The following is a 20113-nucleotide window of genomic DNA, read 5'->3' as shown; positions in this document are numbered from 1 at the left end:
ATGTTCATCTTTTTCTTATGGCATTAACTTGCAGAGAAAACTCAGTATAAATAAAATATCACCAATGGGCAAAATTTTGGCATGTTTCCAACTACTTACCTTAAAAAAGAACCCTGAGCTTCATCACAAGGACAAAATTTGTCATAAATGTTTTGGTTTTGTTGGAGAACAGAGTTTTCGATCATTAAAATCCCTTCAAGGCTGCATTTGCCACTGTCTTAGCTTACTGATCACATGGACAGCTGAAAAATGAATAAAACTAAAAATGAAATGGACTTTTCTGAATCATAAATCCTAAAACAGATTATGTAGTTAGATATCTTATTCGATAAACTATCTAAAATATTACTATAGGAAGAGTTCTGGTTTTGTTTTTCCAGTTTAAAAATAAGATTAGCTAAACACAGAAAAGCACGGCTCTTGTAATTACATCCTGGTGATTATTTTTTTTTCTGGTTGAATATTACTGGCATATATTGTGGTATATTTGAACACAGCTGAATGTTTCAAACAAATTATTGTTGGCTTGTTTTCTTACAGTCAGAAATATTGGTGCAAAGTTGTACTGAATTAGCGCAGGATTAGGCAGGAATATCAATACACCACCATCCTCAGATGAAACGTGGTGTCGGCTGGCTAAGTGAAAGCAGTTACAAGCAAACCTCTCCCTCTGCCTTCAGCCTCAGATAGGGTGGGTCTTGCCATTAGCAGAGAAACTTTGACTGGGCTTGTGGATTCCTGGATTACAGGGAATCCACACAGTCATTGTTGAATACCCAGGAAAGCCTCTGTGCTTCCAGGGGCTTGTTCATGTGTGTGTGTTCCCTGTTGTGCTCTGGCATATCCCCATCCTGAGTATTTAGGGTTTCATCTCCTAATAAGAATTTACAAGAAATTACAATATGAAATATTTACTACAACGGTAGGAACTAAAGACCAGTATGCAGCCACATAGCCTTACATTGCTTCAGTGCTTCATGGAGTGCTAATGATACTATTCTTCCCCTGTTTTATTCCTAAACATTTTAACTGAATTTTGGGTTTCACTCATATATCAAAACTACGATGAGGTTCTGTTCTGGTGTAGCAGATGTTATGCTGTTGACTTCAGAAGAATTTAGTCCATTTATACCAGCAGACTGTATAATCTAGCACTCCTTAATAGCCACTGTGTGGGTCAGTACCTTTTACAGGAAGATTCGATCGCACAAGAATAACTGTAGAAGAATTTGAGATTTTTGCTACTATAGTTTTCTTCAAAGCATAACTCAACCAGATGTTATCTCTCTAAATTCTCCATTATGTATTAAACTCTTGTACTTTTTTGGTATTCGTTAATCTAGTCCTTCTTCCATGTCTGTAATAAGCAAAACATCTGTTTCTTCTTGTTCAATCAAAGTGCCTACCTCAAGAGTCCTACTTTTAAAATAATGTCATTTAAATAGAAATCCTAGATAGGGATGATGCATTTCATTAACATATTTAATTTGCATATGAAACCAGCTTTCCCAGAACTCAGCAGGGAATTTGTGGTGGCAGCAGTACGTGTTTCTTTTTTTTTCTCAACTTGTGTATCAGAAAGTTACAGGAAGAAAAAAAGAATGCAAATAAGTATGTATATCAGCTTAGATAAAAGAGATTAAACTGCAATGAGAAATCATCGTTGTGTGTTTGGGATGTTGTCCATTCTAAACTTTCCAGCTGAAGATTTTTTTAATGGAAAGAGCCATATTATACTCTTAATATTGAATCTTGGTTTACAGAAAGATCTCAGTTAAGCTTGACTTTTTTTAAGTCCAAGCAGAAATAATTCTTCAATATACATGAGGCATGTAATAAAATATTATAATAAAAATAGGTCAGGCAGCTGTACAAACTTATCCCCTATGGGAGACTATACCATGTATCTCAATACCAATTTATGTCCCTGGAACAGAGCATTATCACATTAAGAAAGGAAAGTTGACACTACTGGCTCTAAAACACATGTAAATAAAAACCAGATAAAAAGAGTGACAGAGATAAAAGGTGCTCTTAGTTGCACCACTGGGGAGCACAATTCTGTAAAGACAGTAGTGAGTACTTGCTGGGTGCTAGTGAGCAATCCTCATTAGCATTCATAGGTAAACTCCACGGAAAAATGTAGCTGTATAACGTTTTCTAAGCAAATGTAAAATTGCACTTGGATTTTTGTGGCAACTTTGGGCCAGAAGAGTTGGAATGTTACTGTCATACTGTAAAGCTCCATAAGGATGGTTAATACACGTAGCTAAGAAGACAGCCTTAACTCGTGATCATTTTGTAGTCAATACAGTGAAGAGTTCATAAAGTGTCATCTTTCAGGAACTGACAAGAACAATGCCAACTTGCAGGGGCAAATATTTTTGATACAGGCAAAATACCAATGCTTCTCCAGTCATGCCTCTAGCAAGCAGCTTACAGACAGCAATGTGTCCCCTTAGTATATTTTGCTAAATGCTGCGCACACAGAGAGAATGTATGGAATTAGTTTTTGCTGGTAACTTGCAGGTCTCCTCATGCTCTGATCCACCTTCCCTCCCCTGCTTCTTGCCCGGACTCATTGCAATGTTCAGTTTTTCAGTGTGGTACTAGTGAGCTTGAGGTGTTGCCCTTTCACTGCATACTAGGAGAGCATGCCACAGATACTGGGTAGAAGTAACCGCGCACTTCTTAGACTAGTATATTGGGCACCGTTTTCACTTGTTAATTCAGCATACAGCATCACCTGTTTCTGTGCTAAAGAAAGACTATTTTGGCACTTTCCAGGAGAAATCCATGTTGAGTTGGGCAAATAGTGTCCCGTCGCCGTCCCCCCACCCCCCCCAAAAAAAAACCCCACAAAACAAAGCATCCTAAAATGTGGAGGGACTCTCATTCAAAAACTGTTTATGATGGAAATGATTGCTTGCTTCCCCCTGCCCCAGTATTTAGGCTATTTGTTCAGGGAGAAGCTGAGCTGAGTTAATTTTTCTCTTTTTTTACATCTCACTCTTCCTAAAAGAGTAAGCTGAACTCTCTGATAAAGATTAGTCAGGGAATAAAGCATGCAGCAGTAATAGCTACATAGTCTAGATTGTCTCTTTAGCCTGCATACATGGTTCCAGTCCCTGTTCTAGTGTTATTTAAAATATGTCATACAAGAACAACATGGGTATTGTGAGACTCATTTATTTGGTGTGTACAGAGCAGACTAAAGTATGCAGTCAAAAAATATTCAAGATTCAAATAACTGAGGTGTTTCACATGTCCTGCAATATTAAATTTAAAACTTCTCATTAGTGCCATCAGTTCATTCTGTTATGAAAGAATATCTTCAAGAGGTGAGGATGGCAAACGAAACCTTATTATAAGAAATACAGTGAACTTCCAATTTCATGGCATAATCATCTCTCTTTAGCTCCATCAGCGGTGGTGGCAGGTTGACCTTGGCCAGCTGACAGACACCCCCACCCAGCCACCCTCTCACTCCTCCTCCTCAACAGGACAAGGGGAGAATATAGGCTTGAGAAGCTCGTGGAGCAAGACAAAGACAGGGACGTCACGTACCAATTACGTTTGCAAGCAAAACAGACTTGACTTATGGAAAATTAATTAAATTTAATTTATTGCCAATTAAAATAGCTTTAGGTAGCAAGAAACAAAGACAATGATTAAAACACCTTTCCTCCTCCCTCGCCCAAGCTCAGCTGCAATTCCTCACTCCCAGCTCCTCTACCTCCTACTCCCGAGCAGCACAGGAGGATGGTCAGGACACAGCGGTTCCTCTCTGCCGCACCTCCCTCCTCAGGCTGCTCCCCTGGCCCAGCGGGGCCCCTCCCCAGGCCGCAGCTCCCTCAGGAGATGGATGTCCACCTGCTCCGGCGGCGGCTCTCCAGGGGACTCTCCGGGGGCGGCTGGAGCCCCCTCCTCCCGCTCTCCCCTCGGGGCTCACAGGGCTGTTTCTCGCCCTTTTCCCCTCGCCGCCGGGCAGAGTTTTGCCCTTTTTCAGCTGCGCTTTCCCCGAGGCGCCCGCCCGGGGCTGAGGGGCTCGGCTGTGCGGGAGCCGGCCGTGTCTGGCCCCGGGTGGCCCGGCCTCTCCTCACAGAGACCGCAGAGGCAGCAGACTCACTGCTGGCATCTGGGCACCTGCACCAGGCAGAGTTTTCTGTGTATGTTTATATCTAGTTCTGTTTAAATTGGCTAGACGGTTTTGTCTGTTTGGTGAGTAATCTCAAAAAAATGTATCAAATCACGAAGAGCAGTGGCCTTGAAAGTTACTACTGTGAAACCTTTGAGAGAGACATTTGCCATGTAAATACATCAGACGCCCCTGCAAATTCAGTCCAGCAGCAAGAGAAAACCAGTGATGTTTCAGATGGTCATGGGAGGTGGACATGTTTGGAGGAACCCACTGGAGGTGTGACATCCTCTCTCTAGTTTCAGTTTGTCAAGGTGCAAAAGCTTATCTTTTGATATAATACAAACGGTGGTGCAAGGTAGGCTGACACTTTCCTGCCTAATGTCCCGTTGTTTCTTGGTTTCTGCAATATCCCCCTTTCCAGAGAGTGCTTTAGATGTACCTCCCCCTGGACTCACTGACGAACTGCCCATGCCACCATTTTTATCCATTGTGTTTTAATAGCCAAGTTTTAATTTTTTTCCAGAAGCCTCTAATTGTTACTCAGTTTAAGGCAACACTGAATACCTCGATAAAAACTGACATAGATTTTTTTAATGATAGGTCATCTCGAGCTGGAAAATTGGGATTTTAAGTATGTTCTGGTAAACTTCAGCTGTAGAAACACCCACTGTAATAATTTTGGTTTGGAACCCTATAAGAAGGCATATCTTCTTTTCCATTCTGAGTTTATTATCACTAGAAATTAATTTTATCTGGGTTATAATTATGTGTTTTTCTGTTTCTTCCTTGTCAAATGTAATGAAAATTTAAAAGGAGCTCACAAACAGAAAGACGACTTTTCTCATGTTTAGCACATTAGGCCTTTCCTCTCTTCTTACACTAGATTGAACAAGTTTTGGTAGAAACATTTCTTACAGATAAATTTTTTAAGAGGCTTCTGCCACTTTTATTCACACTAGTGAATATTCCAAGGTATAACACTCCATGTTATTTCAGGACTTGATCTTGTATCTTAAACACGTGGAAGCAATGGGAAAAAAATATTTATTAAATGTCTAGGTATATCTGTTTGGCATGAGTATTATTCCTTGTTCATAGAAGATAACATTCTTTTGAATATTTGGAAGGTTTCTCTTCCATTATACTTTGGCTGAAAGTGTGCATCGCACTTAATTTTAGAAAGAGTTTATTGCATTGTGGTTTATTTTGGCAAATGACATTTTGCTAAGGTGACTTAACACCCTTATCTGGGTGGAGAAAATCACTTGAAACAGGTGCTATAACTTGGAATTTACTTTTACTACAGTGTTTGCTACTTAACTTGCTGACCCAACATAACCTGCCTGTTCGGTAATGACCAGAACAAACTAGTATTCTTTCGCTGTTCTTTAATGGCAGCTTAACATGCCAGGTGAACTGGCTTCCTGCCAGCTGCTGGAGATGTGTCAGAAGTATATAAATTCTGGTTTTTTAAAAGGTCTGAATGAATTAACAGATCCATCTGCTTCACTGCTGTCAGTATTGGGAGGATGGTGCTCCCCTAAGATTGCAGATTTTGGCAGACATTTGCTGGTTTTGCAGTGCCTCAGTGATAATGTCTTCATCTTCTGTGACTAGCCCCACATCCCAGTGACAGGATTAGCTGTGAACTCACCTGCCACGTGAGCCTTTCCCCCTCCTATTTTTTCTTTCCCTTCTCTTGAAAATATCAGGCTTTTGATAAAGGCAGCAATCGTGAGCATAATGTGCCCTTTGGACCTGTTACTCACTGTAGTTAAATGGATTAATTAGCATCTTTTCCTTTTGAACCTGATCATAGAAACAATTAAGAGATATTCTTTATTAGTACAATGTAGAATATGGCCTTTTGATGGGAAAGGTGAGTGATAACATTTGTAATTAGATACAATTTTTCCTGACAGCATGGACACTTTGGTAGTTCCAAGACTTGTATTTCTAGTATAATGTTATTTTTTTGGTAATAGTTACTTTAATAACAATGCCTTGTTATTACACTAAAATTATTTCATTTCTGCAATAGCTTTTGTTAAACCTTACATAATGAGCCTAGGAGAGAGACACAAAAACCCCTTAAAGATAATATGTATTGGACTAAGTAAAATGTTCCAATGTTTTCTGTTCTTCATAGGCTCTGGTCTCAATGACGGGCAATGGCATGAAGTCCGATTCCTAGCGAAGGAAAATTTTGCTGTCCTCACCATTGATGGCGATGAAGCTTCAGCTGTTCGAACAAACAGCCCTCTGCAAGTTAAGACTGGAGAGAAATATTTCTTTGGAGGTAAAAAAAAACCAAAACAAATATCTGCTTAAAGTGCTGCTGTCTTTTAATCTACATGATGCGTGAAATGGAGCTCAGGATGCAATTCATTCATATAGATCTTAATATGGCTAAAACGGCTAAGTGCTGCTCATCAAAAAGTAAAATACTAAACTTAATTTCAGTTTTAATAATCTTTTTACACCTCCTCATCCTTGCAAAAGAAACCCTGAGAAGTTCTGTACAAGAGTCAATCTAACTTGGAATGATTTCACAGATGTTCTCTGAACATTTCAGAGACGATTCTCTGAGATGGGAACCTTCCATTAGTAGTTTAATTAAATGGCACTGAGAAGAGACATAAACTTATCTTTCCAAGATTGGAATCCTGAAGACAAAAATATATCATTGTTCAGGACAGGTCTTAGCCTTTTGCTGATTTTTTTAAAAGCTATCATGATTGTGGGTAATTAAGAAGCTTTCATAAATTGAAGCCTTAGATTGTTCAGTATTTCTGTCTATTGACAGACCACATACTAAAAAGAGTTCTTGCACATGGTGGCTTGAATTTTTATTCCTCTTGCTCTCCTATGTTAACATTTATGAAAATCAAAAAAGGCCATGAAAACTCTTGGATTTTTAAAGTATATATTTAAATTTCTATATTAAAAAGCCTATTTAGCATGCCAAAAATATTTTTGATACACCACTATCTTATAGGGGAAGGTCATTAAGGGTTTTTTAACTCAAATGTAAATATTATTTTTCATACTGCTAGCCAGGTTTTTTTTAAAAACATCCATTTCAGCAATGGCCTGCAATCTTTGTTCAACCAGAATTCTCAGCGAGCTCAAATGCTGTGATCAAAAAAGAGTGATAAGCTGTACTTTTGAAGTGTCCAACATCCGTGAGATTGCACATGAAAGCTTCAGGCAGAGAACACAAATTTTGAAAGTAGAATTTATCAGTGTTGAAAACTGTTTTTTTTTTCAAACTTACAAGGTGCATAGCTAATCAAAATAAAATATAAATGGGATACTACAAATAATCGTGTCATTAGCAAGTGATAAAAAAGTTAGCAGCATATGAAGTACCCTAAGTAAAAAGGAAAAAAATCCTTTCAAGGTTATTCTCATTTCATTATCTCCTATCAATGGAATCGTTAAAAATACATATGGAAATTAGTGTTTAAATAATGTTACAAAACTAATATATAGTTAATTAAAAATAGATTCTAATCCTGAAGATACTGATGACACACACTTCCAGGAAATATTGTGGCAATGATGATACCACAATCTAAGACAAATACTACCAAACTAAAATTCATCTGTCACAAGAGTTAAACTTCCTGTTTCTGCAACATGTGTCTTTTCCAATATCCTTAATTCAGCTAATATCCTGAATAGGTTTTTTTTAGCATATTGCCTCAAATAAGAGTTCTAGCATAACCAGTTGCCACATGCTAAAGCCTGAAAATTATTTTGTTGTTGAAACATACTACCTTAAATTTGTCAGAGCAGGCTGAGACATTCTCATTAAATGAAGTTATTAAGCACATAGAGGAGAAAATGCAATGCCATACATCCAGTGTTAAATTCTGTTAATTTGCATAGGTAAAATCCCCAGACCATTATTGCATTTCTGGAGAGAGAGTGATTGATTTCTTCTGAAATGTCTTTTACCTCTGACTCTTTGGTTGTGAGGGATAGTTTGTCTAGTTTCTCCAGGTAGTTTTTATACCCTTTCTCAGTCAAAATACATGTTGCTTTGTTGTCATTTCAGTTGGATTCTGAAATCTGCTTGACTTCTAATTGTTGTCCAGTACTTTATAATTCCAGCACCCTTCCATAAAAAAAAGTGTGCACGTAGATATTGTTCTAGTGGGATATGAAAGTCAATCATGCATTGTCTAAAGTTTCATTCGCACATCTGTTCACCCAAATACATGGTCCCTTTGCATAAGCTGTGGGTTTTTTGGTTTTCCTTATTACCTTTTATAACCTGAAAGGTCTTCTAAAGGTGTATCAAAAGAATAGCAGTGTCCTAACCTTCATGTCCAGTTTTATTTCAAAATAGGAAGTCTGCATTTGCAACGCTGTACTTTTGCATTTTAACTCAAGCTGTAAATCTGAGGAAGCTTTATTTCTGACTTGGATCTGAGGAACCCATTTATTTTAGCATGCTCCCACATGAATATTGCTCTATATATTTTAGTTATTTTACTATATATATCTGTTAGTTAGAGATTACTTGCAACCTAAAGCCAGTCTTTTGGATGCGTATTAGAAACCTGATCTTTATATTCACTGTCTGTATCTTATGAGGCAAAGGTATTTTTGTTCTATTCCCTTACATGTATGTGTTCCTCCTTATTTTAATTTATAAGCACTCCAAATTATGGCTGTTAATAAGTAATATTTGCAAGAAGAGGATGTAGAGGTGAGAATAGTGGGGAACCTCAAACATTTGCACCACTTTTAATTGTCATCAAAGATGTTTTCATTATTTTGATTAGGAGTAAGTTCAGATAAGAAAGTGTCAAATACTTTTTTTCCGCAAATATGCATAATTGGTTGGGAAAAGGACAACTGCCTCTTGAATTCAGAGGATAGTATGTTTGGCTTTTTGTGAACTGCTAGATGGCTAGCAGAAAGAATTATCATTTCTTTGGTGATGATTAATTTTCAATGTGAAAAGGAATCCAGTAGATTTCTTTGCTAGAGATCTGAATACAGTAGTTACAGGTATTTTGACTATTAAACCTTTGTATTACTAAAATTCAAACATATATCAGAAATGCAGAAGTTTTAAATTATGAGTTTTAAAGATAGGAGTGTTATGATATTCATCCCATCCCACTGCTATATTTCTTGATCTTAAAAAATACTGAGCAAGCTCAGTCCATTGAATTTGTGTTCAGAGACCTCGTACAGCATTTCTAGAAGGCTCCGAACATGTATACTTGTCTGATTTAAACTTCCCTATTTCATCTTTGAAAGAGATACCACATGTATGCAAATGTTTTGTTCTACAAACTTTCCCTCATTTCAAAATAAGTGCGTCTCTATATTCTGGTCTCCTGGTGTCAATATAGCAAGTATATACTATAGGTAATGGTGTTGGTTTTGCTGAAGAAAAGATTTAAAGGTTGCATTTCAGCACTGTAATACAGTATTTTCTCAAAAATATATTGGAGAATTTAAAGAGAAAAGTAATTACAATAAAATGCGTACTGCCTCAAAGTAGTAAGGCAGACACTACAGGTAGACCTTTTCTGTAATCATAACTACAGCTTTTACCGTAAGAGAAGTACCACATACTTGAATGTGAATTTTTGAGACAGTGTCGATTTTTCAGAACAATGATCGTTTTCATATATTGTTGTCATAACTTTGCACTGGCAATATCCCATAATATTAGTTTCGTAATAAAATAGTCTATCAAAATTGGGAATGGATTAAAGATTGAGTGGACAAGGAGAACAGTACTATGCCAAATGTAGTGATAAAACATTCCAGATAAATCAGAAATAGTAAGCTGCCTTTTACACAGATAGGTTCGCAGTGATGTCTGGAAAAGTCCTTAATTTTACTCACAGTATTTTGATTAGAACTGGATTATGACTCAGTCCAGTATAACTACATAAATAATAGGGGGAAATGCAGAGACACAGGACAGTTGTGCATTTACTCCTGGCATTAGAAATTTTGACACAGGCAGAAAGAAGCCTGTGAGTCAGAGTGCTTCCTCCCTCTGTGCGTGCAAATGAGTACAGTAAGGGCCAGTTGAACACTGTATTAACAAAAGAATAGCTCATTTGGACACCGAGTAGTATACTGGGCCTGGTTAGTCAACCGCCCTGTCTAGTAGCAGCCTCCAACTACCATTTTGAGAAAGTTGGCCTTTGAGAGAAGCCAGACCTGATTGACACTTTCCCAGTTTCCCCTCAAAACTAGTTTGTAAATGTGTTCTGGCTATTGCTTAGTTTATTCGTTCATTTGAATAGAAATGCTTGTCATTGACCACCAAAACCAGATTTTTACAACATGTACAGCAGAATTTGAATAAAGATGTTGAAATCAGAATTTTTTTTTTACTTCTGCCCATAAAACTAACTTTTCTAGTTTTGAAAAGTCATAAGTAAATCATAAGAGTAAATCATAAGAGGATTCCTTATTTCTCTGTCAGAGAATAAATCATGTTCAGTACTGTTAAAGTATTTTTTTTTCTTCTCTTGTGCCTCTCCTGTGCTGTCTCCAAGCACTACTAGGATCCTCCCAAGGGACAGAGAGCAATGATGTTTTAGTCAAGCCTGAGAGTTAACAGAAGTTGTGCTAAAGATCAGGCATTTCTGTAGATTGAGTGAATGTGTGCTAGTCTACATGGGAAGATGGGTTCTAATTGTCTATTACCCTTCTGTAAAACTATTCTTCTCTCCCCACTGGTTTTATTTTCCTTCTCTTTCTTGTCTCAAATTTTGGTTTTTGGAAAGAAGTGAACTTCCTTTCCCTACTAAGCTCTAGAGAATGATGTTTCTTTGTTGTTTCCAATTATCTGCATAAAACAAAAAAGCAGAACAGAGAAAGCGAATCACAGAGTGAAAATGAGTCCATTAACCTCATCTGCACTGTTGGAGATAAGGAGCTTTTGTGAGACGTCTTAAGCTTGCACCAAACCACCTAATAGCTGCCTAGTGCCCAGAGGAAATACTTGATTAGAGATGTGATTTTGGCTTGTTTCTATTTTACAGCATTTCTTTCTAATTGTGTCTACTTTCCCTCTCCTTTTCACTGGCTTAAGGATGGGAGAATTTTTAGTATGAGTGATAAATATTCATTGAGAACAAAGGTATGCAGTGAGCATCTGTCAATCCACTGTGTGCTGCTTTTTCTGACAAGCAAAGATGAATGGACTATGCAGTAAGTTTCCTATGGGACACCAGTCTATGGCATATAGAAAGTCCTTCCTTTCTGTATGACTGTACAAAACGCACTCTGTATGGAATCTTGTTCCTGGAGTAGAATTCATTTGTTTCTGAGAGTTATGTTGGTCTAAAGTCCCATAGAATTAGAGGTGGTGGAAGGAGGAGGGAGGAGGGAAGTCAAGCGAAAGAGGAAAAAAATACCTTCCTCTGTTTCACATGTGCTGGGCTCTTCTGTGTGTGCATCTTCCCTTCTTAACCTGTCATTTATAACCAAAGCCTTTGGGTGGTGTGCCTACATTTTTTGTAGTTATATAATAAGTTATCCATTATTATTACTTTGTGAATTGCTTATTAACAGCTGTTATGGTCAGACTTCCTAGGTAGCATCACTGGGATTTCAAAAGCACTCAGACTATCATAATGGCAAGTATTATCAGATAGAAAGGGAGCATGGGATTTTTTGTAGCTCAAATTCAAATGTGTTCAGCAAAACCAAAGCTGAGTTATTGGATGTTACGTGACAAATGAATGAGATCCAACCAAGGGCAACTCAGGTTATTTGTTACCTAATAAAGGAAACTAACGTCCCTGCTGACATCATTCTCTCAAGCCTGCAGCTTCTCACATCTTGATAAGTAACAATGATGTTGGGTTGTATTTGCATTTCTGCACATTGATCGGATTATTAATATGTCAGGGCTTTAGTTTTGGTGGCCACTTCTGTCTTTTGCATGTACGACCATGAGACAGGATGGTCAAATTTGCATTTCTTGTGGAAAGGGTGCTATCAGTGTGATTTGAAATCTTTCTCCTCATGATCATAGCTCTACTGTAAGCTCAAATACAAATCCATGAGAACACAAAGCAAATTCAAAATAACTCAGAGTATAATGTGATTTTGTGTGTCTTCAGCTTTTATCATCAGGACTCCTCCCAGGTCAGTCCTACAAAATAATGATAAACACAAGAAATGGAAATAAAAGAATTGGAATGGGCTGTATTTTTTAATAACCCTCATGCTTTGGATTGTTAAATCCAGAATGTTTATAAGTCAATAGATGAGGGATGAATGCAGGTGTGCAGAATGTATAAGCCTGTGCAAAGCAAGGAAGTAGTTTTATAGTAAGTAAAAAGAAAAAAAAAAAAAGCGGTAGACAATTATAGGCACCTAAACCTCTCTCTGCTATCTAATACATGATTCAAATTCTTTATTATCTCATCTGCTCTCTTCCACTTTGAACAATGAAACACAGCTGAATTCACACTCCTTTTATAAAACTGACAGAACTCAAGTGAGTCGATAAACATTGCCCATTAACTCTATGAGGTTTATGCGTTTTTCATCATGTTTAAAGTTTTGTTTATTTCATTCAGATAATTTTAATGTTAGACAAATGAGACCAGGTAAAATAATGATGACATTCTGTGATTAATTTTCAGTAATGTCAGAAGTATTGTTAGTGATGTTATAATATGCCAATCCACCAACACGTTGTATACAACAGTACAAGCAGAAATGCTGGAGATAGATTGATCTCCTGAAATAAAACAGGTGCAGGCAAAAAGCTGATACTTTGTGCAAGCAAATAAAAGATCAAATGTATGATAATGTGAGTTTAGGAATGGATATATGGGAGCATGAGTCTTGCTGGAATAACTTCAGCTTTTGAGCAAAGGCCTATTAAAGATGAGAAATGTCTGCCCACTGAAAAATGAATGAATGAAGTTTTGAGATGTGCTCTCCTTGTTATATAACATAAATCTCTTGCTAAGCTGAAGATGTTAGCCACAGAGTATATATCTGGAAGTTTCTCAAAAAAATAAAGTGAAGGAGCTGAATCTCTTTTGCTTTATTTTCTTGCAAGTACTAAAGCAAATTTCTGTGTGCAGCAGATAAGACAAATTTTTCAATACATTTTCTTTTCTCTTATTGACATTTAAAACCAAGAAAGAACAAAAAATGAGGAAGAACATGTACCGTAGAGAGTAGATCTGCATGGACATGGGAAGGAGTAAACTGACCTAATGGAACTCTATTGTCTCTGTTGTTCTGTGTGTATATGATTTATTTCCTTTTTCACTAAATACAGTAGTGATATTGTTGCCTGAGTCTCAGTCAGAAGCACTTTGTATCAAGTCTCTGAATATTACAGAAGATTCAATTAAAAATCGAGGAAGTTCCCTACATGGCATAGCTCTTGACTTTGAAGGGAGGGGAAAAGGGCTTGTAAAAATTAGTAACATTTTTTCTGAAAGAGAAACTTTTGGAGAAGGAAGTGTCTGGTGAAGACACAGACGAGAGCTATTGGAGACATACTCAGAAGTGAGAATTATACCTATATCCTATATGTCCTCCTTGCTGATGCTTTAGTAGGTCAAGCTACAAGGTCTTTGGTACCAGTAGCTGAAAAAACTACCTACAGGAGGGGAAGGCTAGGTATTTCAACATGCAGTGAATGTTGGGAGGAATATTAACCAGTACTAATCACTAGACAGTACTAATTATGGCTGTGCAGTTTTATAACACTGAAAATAATTTAGTCTGTTGATGGCATTAGGACTCACAAATATGTCTGTGTGAGTGTGTTGAATTGTATTGTGAAAAATCAAGACGTATGTTTTCCCTGTCTGTGAAAATAATCATAGTCCTAAATAGTGAAGAATGCTAATTAATACTTGAATAACCCTTCTAGCAACTTAACCTGTTTTTCAAGGATATACTGGCTCTGCTTCTAGGTGTATGAATGTGCTTATTGTCCACAGCCACAATTCAACACACCCATAGGAAAAAGAAAGGAAAAAAAAAGGTAAATTCTTGGTGCCATCAATAGGCTATATTGTTTTCAGAGGCTTTTCTTGTTTGGGGGAGTGAGTTACTGGTGCTTCTCAGTGGATTTTCCATAGGTGTTAAACTATCTGTGATTTTTGTCTTTAAAATGATAGAACCTACCTCACCCTCCCCTTTTCCTCCCACCCATTCTGAACGTGAGACAAATTTTCAATTGCATTACAATGTTTTAAGTAGGTAAATGAGCACCTATTAATATTGTAAACAACACTAAGCTAGAAGATGCCTACCTGCCATTGATTGTGGTGGTAGTCAGACAACTGACTCCCATGTTTCAGAAAATCTACCTATCTATATAATTGTAAACATGAATAACTTTGGAAATCTGGTTTAATGAGTCATAAATGCATAACCGGAGGAAAAAAAAAATCAGGATATGTTCCAGAACTCACCAAAATATGGTGTTTGTGAAGTGGGAGATAGAGCAAAAATACAGTTATTCAGATAAGAGGACTGTCTGACTCGTAAGGTCCGAGCTGAGAATGGCTCTCAGTGATCATTGTAAATACTGGCTTATGTATGAAACCTGACTGGTGCTCCAATTAAATTTATAATTAGTCTGCTGCTTCTACTGTATAAGCAAACTGCAGGTAGCCCTTTGTGTCTAGGGCAGGCTGTCAATTAAATCTTTGTGTGCGTACAGTCACAGGTTGTTATTATCACCTTTCACTGAAGACAACAAATCCCATCATATAAAAGTGGCAGTCTAGGGCTCTAACAGGAACACTTATGAGTGATGCTTTTGTAAATCATGAAGTAGATTTTAAGGGCTTATGTCTTTCCAAAGAACTTTATTGAATCTCACAGTCAGTGGCTTAGAGCTGATTTATCTGCATAAATTAGCAAAACTGAACTGTGAAGCTGAAACTGAATGTTTAAAGCCTTGTTTTTCTCTTATCAGCAAAGCACTGATTTTACCTGTATAATCCTTTGCAGTGGGAAGTAACAAGTTGGAGATGCTCGAATCTCCAGTGTGGACTGCTGATGGCAACTGGCTTATTGCCCAGTTTCAGGACATTAAATTACCTTGTCAGTGTCAAAGTATGCCTACTTTAAGTTTAATTTGGGGTGGACAAGGTTTTGGTAATGCAGTGCTGTATATTTAATATTGATGATCTCTTTAGGAGGGATCTCTTTAGTTAACAAGCAAACTTCTAGACCATTTTGGGTTATTAAGTCCTGTCAAAGACAGTCAGTCAGCTTATTCACTGGATGGCCACAATCCTTTTTTTTTTTTAAATTTTTTTTTTTTTCCTAAGACAGGGCAATTTATCTGAGATTGGACAATTAGCATAAATACTGACGGTAGAGCTGTTAAAAAAATCCTGTGTTTATGAATGAAAAGAAGAAGACACTTTTGAGGGATGGTGGTCACTGTCAGGTTATATTGGAGAATATGTAACTGGATGAAAGATCTGTTGCCATGGCAACAATGGCAATAAAAGATACTCTGAGCCTCTTTGAGTTCATCACCCATGATACCAAGTGTATGCGTAACTTGAATGATCCTGAGAAGAGATTTTACAGACTTTCTCCTTCTGGACTGACACCTGCATGCTTATCATTTGATCTTGTCCAACAAATCCAAGTGAGATTAGACACTGACTAGTAATACACAATGACTGAAAATCCTTCAGTAAACAAACTTTTATTTATCAGTAAGAACAAACCAAATAGTAGTGTAGAATAGCAGTGTGTATGAATTTTGTGTGTTTGTGTAGGAAGTATCTTGCTTTTATCTATAATGACAAAAGTACTCTCTAGATGGCACTAAGGATATTTCCTTGTGAATCTTTTTCCAAGTAGATGAGGCCTCAAAAAGAAGCAAGCTTTAATGATGCTTGGAAATGCTTCATCTGCTTCTTGCACTTATTTAATCATTCTTACTGACCAGACTTCCCAAAACACTTTCTGTACTTGCTTGTCATTTTTTTAATCATCTTTTTCTTCCAACAGATTGATGTTAATTTTTTGAAAACCGATTCTTGTATTTGATTCTGTAAGTTGGAAGCTTTCTGTGGAGCTTTAGAATAAATTATTTTTTAATTAATTAGGCCTTTTGTGGTTTCACTGACATCATAACCAAACTGAATGGAATTTTGAAAAGAGACATTCAGATCCCATGTTCCCATGATTTTCATTCATAGTAACAGCTTGCCCAAAGTCTAACCCTCTTACTTTTTTTGAAACTCTCATTTATACTTACTGTCTTTGCAATTCATGTTCTCCATAGACTTGATAAGAGCTTTTCCTTGTTGCATTTTGCTTGATTGATTTTTCAATATTGCCTTTTATTAAGAACTTAGCTAAAAGAGAAGAGAAAACATGAGTGGGAGGGAAAGTTTACTGCCTTTTATTATTTGAATGCCTTAAAGACCATGATGTCAGTAAACAGTGCTCGTGCTGTTAGTGACTCACAGTTATTCTGTAGATACATGATGAAAAAGCTTGAGATAGCGCAAAGAGATGGAATGCTACATACCTTGATGCATGTTGAAGAAAGGTCACTGAGGAATTACACAACTGGAATAATAAATTAATCTTAAATCTTTTTGAGAATGGTAGGGCTCTTCTTGTCAGCCTTATATTCCTGTTTCATTTTTAAACAGATTTTATTATACTTATGATCTCAACAAAAGTCAAATAGGACAGGTCTTTATAAATGCATTGAGTGATCTTTTCAGGAATGCTACAAATATTAGCAACAAGATTGTTATCACATGTCATGCTAGTTCCCAGAAATATAAAAATACCATGGCAGCATATCCACCTATCATTTGGTAAATGGAATTCTCATTTGGGTCAATGGCTATATTTTGCTGCATAAAAATAGTGGTTCATGTTTCTGCTTTTGAAATGTGTCATAAACCACTGGGATGGGTCTACCAAATGACACCACCTTTTGTGCATACATGCATGCACATTAAAAATGTGTTCAATAGAACTAGTTTAATTTTATAAAGAAGCCTAAACTCTTTTTCCTAGTGCTTCAACATCTTGATGCTCAAAGATGCAAACTCCATAGCTGGTGCAATCTACCTGTAGAAACAATTCCTGAATGTCATACAGACATGTGAAATTTGAAGCTTTTTGTTGCTGTCTCTGTTCCCTGCTTGGACCTCTAATAAACAAGTACTTACATTAGAATTAGATTATGCCTTATGCAAGGTCTTTTTAGCTTTCCATTGAAGCCTTTCAGAATTATGTTCAGGCACCATAGCTGACAGCTGTCCCCCCAAAAATTGACTTGGTTTGCATACATACTTTGTATAATAAATACTCTGGCATTGAAATGACTTTGTAATTTAAAAATGATAAAGACAGATTTTCAAAAATCACATTTGATTAGAGGGTAGAAAAGTACTGCAACAAAGGATGTCCATGGCAATTCTGCGGTAAAATTTTCATTAATTGCGTGGAAGAAATTTCCCATGATTTTAATATCTTTTGAAAGTGTTGGGTGCATTATAATATTGCTATTAGAAATGTACTTGCAGTTACTGTGGACTCCACTGTGTCCTTTATGCAGATGTATTTAAGAAAGACTTTGGCTAATAAATGTATTTATTCTTAGTACATCATTACAGCTAGGCAACTGTCCTAGTCTTTACATTTTACCCTTTACATTTGTTTCCCTAATCAAGAACAAATGTGTAAGGCTTTCAGTGCTAACCCAGATTTTACTGTGCTGAAAAAAATTAATCTTTTCAACAGGGTGATACCAACACTCAGGGTGATCTTAAGGAAATTTGTTTCTATCCAATATATTTTTAAAGTTTGGAGTGTGACCTACAGAACATTTTTCCTTAGCCATCATTTTTCATGAAAGTGCTCCGAAACTAGTCTCATTTACACAGCTCACTCCATTTTCTGCTTTGCTACTTTCAGAAGATGCAAGGGCAGGAAGAATCTCATTATTAGCAGTTTCAGAAACAGCCTTAGAGTTTACTGCTCTACAGATCACAATGACTGTGACTCACCTTTCTAATCCTATTGATCTGCAGTTTCATTAACTTTCAACATCACAGAAGCTTGCAAACTACATGTGAGATGTCCTTGCTTAGTGAAATAAATAGCTGTATTTTGCCTGTATCATAAGCCCAAGACTGTTTAAAAAAAAGTTTGCTTGTAATGAAAGTAAAAGAGGAATTAAAAAAAAAAATCTATGAAGTGCATGGATCATTTACAATAAAATTAATTAGAAATTAGATTATTATATGTGTAGGGCTTACAATAAAAATGTTTATTGAACAAAATAATCACTAGTACAAGTGTATAAAAATGTCTTTTAAAAAATACATTAGTGTATCCCATTCCCTTTTTCCGCCTCATATTGTCAGGCCCACCACTTAACAAGCTGAGGTGAATGTTTTAATCTGCATGAACGTTATGATGGTATTTTGGTTTTATGCTTCAGTCAAAGCTTTTGTTCTTCATTTAATGTACCCTGCTATTCTATAATGTATTATGTTATAATGAAGCACTATTTATCATTTTAAAATTATTATATTTCATCACTGAAATTAAAATTTCCTAAAAAGTCTTCTTTAACATAGTGGAATCGTTTTGTATTTATTATCTCTGGTGACTAATTGTCATTTTTATTTTAGTTGATAATAAGTGTGTATTTGACTTTTTCAATAACTTGTTTTCTAGCCTAAATTAAAGATTGCAAGATAAAAGTGGATTTCCCTTTTATCCTCATAAAAGTCTGCCCTGGGGAAAATAAAGCTAGTGATTTGGAGAGGGTTCAACACATTCCAGTGTGTGTGTATGTGACTTTTAGCAAGCCATTTAATATCTGCTGTTCATTCAGCTACCTATAACATGAGATTAAAATACTAATTTGGGGGTGACTAATTAAAAATGGCTGTGGACAACTTTACATTTGACTCTATTTGCAATACTTTTGTATTAATTTTCCTTGAATATTCAAGTCCTAGTTTTTCATTATTAGAAATAATTATAAAAAGCTCATTTTAAGCCCCAATGACTGCATATTTACTGGAAGTGTTTTATGTTCATTTGTCAATTTTGAAATTTAGGCTGTTCTAAAAGCAATACTATGTGAAAAAAGGAAGAGTTTTACGAAGAAATATGCTGTTTGAAATACTAGTTGTGTTTGTTAGATGAATAAAGGCATTTAAAATCGTTTGTCCCCATTTTGGAAGGCTTATATGCTTTCCAGACATCATGAATTGCAAATTGTATATACATATATATGTGGTATAAAAATATCATCATGTGATTTTCAGTTTGTGATATGTTAGATAAACGACCCAGTCAGATAACAGGGACAATACTGTGTGACTTATTGACAAAACTAAAACAGAATGAACTTTTAACTGCTAATACAATTTCAGTTTGTAAATTTAAAACAAATGACTTATTTACTCACTGATGAAATTCAGAAATAATTTCCTATAATAAATAAGTTCAATAATTTTATAATCTCCTTTATGAACAATTTGCGGACCTTTTTTCCCAAGGAAAATACTCGTGGCATATGTATCTTCTGATAAATTACTTAGGGCTCCACTTCAATAAATTACAATCTGAGAGACTTATTGCAAGACTTCTTTAGCAGGTATTTGTGAGTCAGTTTAGATTTATAAGAGAATGACAAAATGCAAATCAAATTTTCAGTTATTGTTATTGATACTAGTGCTATTACAAATTAATCGTCTTATGCACGAAGGATGAAGATGACACATCCAGGAATATGCTTTGAAGATGCACTGAAATGAATACTGTTGAAAGAGTAATACGACTGAATCTTCCTGCTTATGAATATATTTTTGACAAGCAGTTAATTCACAGAGATTATAGAAAGAGATTTGTATTAATAAAATACCTAATAATATAAAAATGGTACTGTGTTCAAGAATGAAATAATTTTAGGTAAACATAAAATAGAAT

General features: G+C 36.2%; 1 protein-coding gene across 5 annotated transcripts in view; it reads left to right on the top strand.

Annotated features, from left to right (window-relative positions):
* The window catches only part of CNTNAP2 (contactin associated protein 2), a 1219341-nt gene that overhangs the window by 665582 nt on the left and 533646 nt on the right, over positions 1-20113 (top strand). For all 5 annotated transcript variants that reach the window (XM_030007829.1, XM_030007830.1, XM_030007834.1 and 2 more), the window contains one exon: positions 6291-6440. In XM_030007829.1, the coding sequence (XP_029863689.1) occupies positions 6291-6440 (150 nt within the window). The remainder of the gene's footprint in view (positions 1-6290; positions 6441-20113) is intronic.

Source organism: Aquila chrysaetos, chromosome 3 (genome assembly GCF_900496995.4).
Source record: "Aquila chrysaetos chrysaetos chromosome 3, bAquChr1.4, whole genome shotgun sequence".
NCBI classification, from domain to species: Eukaryota; Metazoa; Chordata; class Aves; order Accipitriformes; family Accipitridae; genus Aquila; species Aquila chrysaetos.
This window is presented reverse-complemented; position numbering and strand designations above follow the sequence as displayed.